The following is a 7930-nucleotide window of genomic DNA, read 5'->3' on the forward strand; positions in this document are numbered from 1 at the left end:
TTACTTATTTTACTTATTTTATTTATTTTATTTATTTTATTTATCTTATTTATCTTATTTATTTTATTTATTTTATATACAAAAAATTAAAACATTTGTTTCATAATTGCCCCGTTTGGCGGTATAACTTAATATAAAAAAATATATTTTCTTTTTATATTTTCAAACAAATTATAATTTATCCAACAATTTGTTTTATTTGTAATATTTTATTATTGTTTGCTACCAAAAAGTCAATATATCAAACATTCGCCAAACTTTGGCGTGAACGTTACATAATGCAGTAAAAATTTTCAAATAAAAAAAAAAGAGAGAAAACATAAACCCCGATTAAAAATAAGTTTTTTTACTTTTTTCGAATGCTCTGTCCACAAATTTCTTTCTTTTACCCATTCACATAAATAATTTTGAAAAATCTACCTCTTTTCCCTCTCTCTGCCTCTGGTCCCGCGTTATCTGCGCCATAACTCCCGCAGCTTGTTCACCTCCCATCACCGAAATCTTCGCATTTGGCCAGCAGTACAAAAACCTCGGGGAATATGCTCTTCCACACATTCCGTAATTCCCAGCTCCATACGATCCGCCAATGATAATCGTAATTTTTGGCACTTTTGCGCATGCGACAGCAGTTACCATTTTCGCTCCATTCTTCGCGATTCCTCCAGCCTCCGCATCTCTTCCCACCATAAAACCTATACGAAATTTCTCGTATAATTTTTGAAAATTCGCAAAAACTTTCTTCTGAAGAGTATCTTTTTAGTTATAAATTTTAAAGGATTTCTACTCAAAATTGTCTGAGTAATTTGTATTTTATCTACTTATAATTAAAATGTAATGCATATTTAATTAAAATAATGTAGGAACTATATTAAATTCAATATAAACCACTGAAAATTTTTAACTTTTCGAGTAGAAATTTAAATTTTCAAAAAGAGAGAGTAGTTTTTAACAAAATAGTGGAATATTCAACCAAAAATATTAATTTTCTACCAAAAAGACAATTTAAACAAAAACTACATTAATTCGTGAACAAAAAGTTGAATTTTCAACTGAAAAAGTTTGTTTTTTAAACAAATATCTGAGTTTTTATCTAAAAAAGATGAATTAATTATACTAAAATCAAACATAATTAACTGCAAAACTTAAACTTTTAAGCAAAAAAATTAATTTTCAAACAAGACGATTAATTCTCAAACAGGAACATTAATTTTCTACCAAAAAGACGATTTAGAAAAAAAAAACATTAAATCGCAATCAAAAAGTAAAATTTTCAACTTAAAAATATTATTTTTCAAACAAATGTTTGAGTTTTGGCCTAGAAAAATATCATTTTTCAAACCAAAAATGGAAAAGTTAAATTTTCAGTAAAACAAATTATTTTTCCACCAACAAAAATATTTATTTTTAAAACAAATTTAATATTACTTTTAACCATGTAGTTTTGTTTACAACCAAAAAGATGAATTAATTAATAAAATGAACCATATTTAATTGCAATACTTAAATTTTTAAGCAAAAAAATAAATAAATTTTCAAACAACATCATTAATTTTCAAGCAGGAAGATTAATTTTCAACCAAGATAGAGGATTTTTCAAAAATAATATATGAATTTTTAACAAAAAATATGAATTTTCAACTGAAAAAGATGAATTTTAAAAAAAAGATAAATTTTCAACTAAAATTATGAATATTTAACTGGAATACTTGAAGTCTCAACGAAATATTTGCATTATCCAATAAAAAAAGATAAATTATCAACGCAAAGGATTACTTTTCTAACAAAAATACGATTTAAAAAAAAACATTCATTCACAATTAAACAGTTGAATTTCCAACTGAAAAAGAATATTTAAAAAAAAAATTCTGAGTTTTTACCTAGAAAAATATCAGTTTTCCAACCAAAAATGGAACATTTAAATTTTCAATAAAAAAATTATTTTTCCATTAACAAAAATATTTATTTTTAAAACAAACTTAATTTAACTTTTAACCAAGTAGTTTTATTTTAACCAAAACGATGAATTAATTACTAAAATAAACCATATTTAATTTCAATACTTAAATTTTTAATCAAAAAAATAAATTTTCAAACAAGATGATCAATTTTCAAGCAGGAAGATGAGTTTTCAACCAAGAAAGAGGATTTTTCAAAAAACTGTATAAATTTTTAAACAAGATGATCAATTTTCAAACAGGTAGATTAATTTTCAACCAAGAAAGAGGATTTAAAAAAAAAGTATGAATTTTTAACAAAAAAGATGAATTTTCGAATGAGAAAGACCAATTTTCAACCAAAAAGTTCAATTTTCAACCAAACTAATGAGTTTTCAACTAAATTGACGAATCTTCATCTGAAATAGATGAATTTTCAACCAAAAGAATTAATTTTCTACCACAAAGACTATTTTTCAATAACACATACATAAATTCTCAACGAAATATTTGCATTATCCAAAACAAAAAGACAAATTATCAACGAAAAAGATTAATTTTCTATCAAAAAGACGATTTAAAAAAAAATACATTAATTCACAATCAGTTGGATTTTTAACTGAAAAACTTATTTTTCAAACAAATGGCTGAGTTTTGACCTAGAAAAATATAAATTTTCAAACCAAAAATGGAACAATTAAATTTTCAGTAAAAAAATGATTTTTCCATCAACAAAAATATTTATTTTTAAAACAAATTTAATTTAACGTTTAACCAAGTCGTTTTATTTACAACCAAAAAGATGAATTAATTACTAAAATAAAACATATTTAATTGCAATACTTGAATTTTCAAGCAAAAAAAAATACTTGAATTTTCAACCAAAAAGATACACTTTCTACCCCAAAGACGATTTTTCAACAAAATACATAAATTATCAACGAAATATTTGAATTATTCAATACAAAAAGACCAATTTTCAACCAAATAGTTGAATTTTAAACTAAAAAATATCAAGTTTTACCAAAAATGAAATAGTTAGAATTTTCAACTGAAATGATTAATCTTCAACCGGAACAGTTGATTCTTTAAACAAAAAGATAAATTGTCAAACAAGAAGATTAATTTTTACCAAAAAAGAAGAATTTGATAGAAAACACATAAATTGTAAATTAAAAAGAAAAATTGTCAACCAACAATTGAATCGTTAAACCAAAGAGATGAATTTTCAACTAAAAGGATTTGATTTTCAATTGAAATAGTTGCATTTTCCAGTTAAAAAAAACGAATTTGCAACAAAAACGAAACTAATTTTCAAAAAAAAAAAAGTAAAAATTTTCAACTAAAAAAGATCCTTTTTCAAGCAAATATTGAATAGTTACATTTCCAGTTAAAAAATTAATTTTCAACAAGAAAAAACAAGCAAACAAATTTTCAAGAACTAATTAAATCTTCTTTCAAAAACGATGAATTCGGAAAAAAAATGTATTAGTGGATATTTCAGCCAAAAAAGATAAAATTTTTAATAAAAAAATCATGGAACTTTACTAAAAAAAAAAGAATTTTCAACAAAATACATAAATTTTCAACTAAAACCGAACACTTTTTAACCAAAAACAGAATAGTTAAATTGTTTGTTAAAAAAAATTGATTTGCAAAAAAAAACAACGAATTTTCAACAAAATGAAGAATCATTCTTATTCAAATTAATATTGCAATTGAAAAAATGAAGCAAGCTTTGGAAAAATTTCCCTGACTTTAAAAAAAAATCCCTGAATTTTACAGGTTTTTTACTTAGGATAGACGTTAAAAATGCGTATTTTTGGGTTAAAAATTCAGCTCTTTTCACAGAACATTAATCTTTTGTTTAAAATCCATATTTTGTTACTGACAAGTTAACTGAAATTCTTTTTGGATAGAAAATTATTTATATTTTATATTAGAATTATATTTTATATTTTAATTATTCATATTTATTCTGAAAAATGGTCTTTTTTAATTAAAAGTTCATCTTTTAAAGTATAAATATTGCAGCTTTCTTGGAAAAATGCAACTGTTTTTCTGCAAATTAAACTAATTCCTAAAAAATGTTCTTTTTATTTAAAATTCCTATTTTTTACTGAAAAGTTAATTGAAATCTTTTTTCATGAAAATTAAACTTTTTGATTTAAAAATGCACCTGTTTTAGTACAATTTTCATTTTTCTTGGACAAAAATTCAATTGTTCAGTTGAAAAGTCAACCTCTTTTTTGAAAGTTTATCTTTTTGATTTTAAAATTTAATATGTTCGTGTTTAAAAGAGAACTAAAATCATTTCTGGATGAAAATTCAACTTTTTTTTTGTTATAATTTTTGTTATATTAAAGATTCATCTGTTTTAAGCAAAAACTTATCTTTCGTGGATAAAAATGAAACTATTTGCTTTTAAATTCAACAATTTGTTTTTGCATGAAAAGTCTGCTATTTTGTTGAAAATTGAACTATTTCGCAGAACATTTACTTTTTGTTGAAATTTGATGTTTTGGTAACTATAATCTTTTCTGGGCCAGAATTTAACTTAAAATTTTTTTTAATTGCAGATTCATCTGTTTTAAGAGAAATTTATCTTTCTTGAATAAAAATTCAACTGTTTGGTAAAAAATTGAACTATTTTGTTAAAAAGTCATACTTTTTGATCGAACATTCTACTGTTTTTTATTAAAATTTAACTGTTTCGTAGAAAATGTACTTTTTGTTTGAAATTTATATTTTTTGTGTTGAAAAATAAAGTGAAATATTTTCTGAAGAAAATATCACCTTGAAAAATGTATAGTTTTTTATTAGAAATTCATTTGTTTTAGTACAAATTAAATCTTTCTTAGATAAAAATGCAACTATTTAGTAGAGAATGAAACTACTTGATTAAAAATTCATACTATTTGGTTGAAAAAATTCCTTTTTTGGCGTTGAAAATTCAATTTTTTTGGTGAAAACATATTTCTTGTTTAAAAATTCAGGTTTTGATTGTGAAAAGACAACTGAAATCTTTTTTAACAGAAAATTCAACTATTTCTTTGAAAATTTATTATTTCATTTGAAAATTTATCTGTCTTAGTAGAAATATCTTTTTTTGATGAAAATGCAACTTTTTGATTAAAAATGAATCTTCTTTCTGGAATATTTGAATATTTTGTGTAAAAGATTTGGTTGAATCACTTTGTTAAGAAATCATTTTTTTCTTTAAGATTTATATTTTTTGTGGAAAATTCATCTCTTTGTTTAAAAGTTAAACTATTTTCTTAAAAAATAATCTTTTTTAAATAATAATTCAACTACCTAAGTAAAATTAAACTAGATCGGTAAATATTGCTTTTGATTATTATTAATTTTTTAATTGAAAATGTAACTTTTCCACTTTTTTAATATTAATCGTGTTTAGTTGGAAACTAAACTCTCCATTTTTGGTCAAACAATAATTTTCTTGGTATTACATCTCATTTTTGTTGTATTAGTTTCGTTTAAAATTATTTTTTGCTTAAAGGGCATTTTTTGTTTGAAAATTCAATTTTTGTAAAGAAAATTCATCGTATATCTTGAAAATTCAATAATTTAGATAAAATTTTATTTATTGAGTGAAAAATCTTTATTTGTTAAAAATTCGTCTTTTTGGGTTTTAAATTCTTTTTGTTTTTTGTATGAATCTAATCTTTTTTGATAAAAATATAAACTTGATACTTTTTTTGTTGAAAGTTTATATTTTTAGGTTTAAAATTCAACTATTATGGTCAAAGTTGAATTATTTTGTTCAAACTGCAAGTATTTTCTTAAAAAGCCATGTTTTAGAGTAGAAAAGATATTTTTTTGTTCAAAATAAATTAATAAATTTGAACATTTTACATTTTTATCTGAAATACTGTTTATTATGTTTATAAAGAATTCTATGTTAAAAATATTGCGGCTAGAAAAATCAGAAATTCTTTGGAAAATTGATCTATTTGGTTAAAAATTAACGTCTTTTGCTGAAAATTCGTTTAAAATGCATTTTTTTAGGTTGAAAATTTAACTCCAAGGTTGAAATTTATACTACTCTCTTAAGAGTGCATTTTTTGTTTAAAAATCCATAATTCTAGTAAAGATTCGCTTTTCTTTTGGTTACAAATTAATGTTTTCAACTGTAAATTCAAGTAAATATATTTTGTCAACTAACAGTTGAAAATTAACATTAAAAAAAACATTGGTTTTGGGAATTCATCTATTTCTGTAGAAGTTTTCAACAATTTGATAGCAATTTTATTTCTTGACTAACAAATATTAATTTGATTCAAAATTCGTCAATGTTATTATAAATGCAAGTATCTGGTTGAAAATTAATCTTTTTTGCTTAAGAATGAACTTTTTTGTGGAAAAATTCAACTATTTTGTTGAATATTTATATATTTTATTCAAAATTCGTATTTTTTGGTTGATCCAACTGTTTTTTATTTCAAATTAAAATCTTTTTGTAGTGAAATATCAAATCTCTTTAGGTTAAAAATTTAACGCCTGGATTGAAAGTTTAACTACTTTCTTAAAAATTCATTTTCTTAGTTAAAGATTCATAATTTTTGTTGAAAATCCGACTTTCTTGTTAAAAATTAATTCTTTTAACTTAAAAATTTAATATTTTGTTGGAACTTCAACCGATTAGTTGTAAATTAACTTTTTGTTAAAAATTCATATAAATTCGTCTTTTGGCTTGAAAGTTCAACAATTTAGATAAACTTTTATTTTCTTTTGGGTGAAAAATCTTTAGTTGTTAAAAATTCGTCTTTTTGGTTTTAAAATTCTTTTTTTTTGTATAAATCTCTTTTTTTATGAAAATATAAACTATGCAACTTTCTTGTTGGAAATTTAGCTTTTTAGGTTGAAAATTCAACTATTATGTTCAAAATTGAATTATTTTGTTGAAACTGAAAGTCTTTCGTTAAAAAGCCATCTTTTATAGTAGAAAAGATATTTTTTGTTCGAAATAACTTAATAAATTTAAAAATTTTACATTTTTATCAGAAATACTGTTTATTGCGGTTATAAAAAATTCTATCGTAAAAATATTTCGACTAGAAAAAACAGAATTTTTTTAGAAAATTGATCTATTTGATTAAAAATGAACGTATTTTGCAAAAAATTCGGCTGTTTTAGCACAAAATCAATTTTTTGGTTTAAGAAAGCAAATTTTTTATTTTTAATATAAATATTTTAGTTCGAAATATCAACTATTACAGTTTTCGTTAAAATTTCATTTTTTTTTAGGTTTTAAATTAGTATTCTTGAGTACAAAATTTTTATTGAAAATTTTAGTTGAAAAATTCTACTATTTGATTAACCCTTAAAGGGCATACTGGGTGTAAAACACCCAGCGAATTATTTGCGCTTTAACAAAACGTACCAAATTCAAGAAAAATGGAACATATGGCGCAAGATTAACAAATGACATGAAAACCTATTTTTCTATGACATTTTACACATAGTTTTGATTTTTATAATTTTCATATCCAGTTTAAGATAAAAAAAAGCGTTTAATCACGCAAAGTGCGGTGTTTCATTTTTCATTGAATTGAAGCTTTTATTTTTTAGAATAAATACCTTCTTTTGCACGAACACTGTAAGACTAATTTTATTTGTGAAGCGCCGTATCTCGGAAGTATTCAAGCAACATTTTAAGTCAAAATAGCAAAAACTTAAAAAGTTAAGAATTTTAGAGTGAAAGAAGTCATTTTTGTCCAAAAAGAATTTTTTTAACTGCTTTAAATTTCAAAAACTGTTATGAAACCTTTTTCTCCTTAAAGTAGATAGATTAAACATCATTAATTGATTTTCCTGTAAAAAAACTATTCAATACCGTCGGCAGAGAAAACGTTTGATTGTCCTTGGGTTCGCAACACCCAGTATGCTCTTTGTGTAATTTTACGGAACTGTGCCCTTTAAGGGTTAAAAATATTTGTATTTTCTTGAAAATTCGTCTTCTCTGATAGTCATAT

The 7930-nt window shown here is 22.9% G+C and overlaps 1 protein-coding gene across 1 annotated transcript in view; it reads right to left on the reverse strand.

Annotated features, from left to right (window-relative positions):
• The window catches only part of LOC117172938 (methylcrotonoyl-CoA carboxylase beta chain, mitochondrial), a 38877-nt gene that overhangs the window by 8434 nt on the left and 22513 nt on the right, over positions 1-7930 (reverse strand). Inside the window, exon 6 of the mRNA XM_033361282.1 lies at positions 421-692. Coding sequence (XP_033217173.1) covers positions 421-692 — 272 coding nt within the window. The remainder of the gene's footprint in view (positions 1-420; positions 693-7930) is intronic.

This window comes from Belonocnema kinseyi, chromosome 1 (assembly GCF_010883055.1).
Source record: "Belonocnema kinseyi isolate 2016_QV_RU_SX_M_011 chromosome 1, B_treatae_v1, whole genome shotgun sequence".
NCBI classification, from domain to species: domain Eukaryota; kingdom Metazoa; phylum Arthropoda; class Insecta; order Hymenoptera; family Cynipidae; genus Belonocnema; species Belonocnema kinseyi.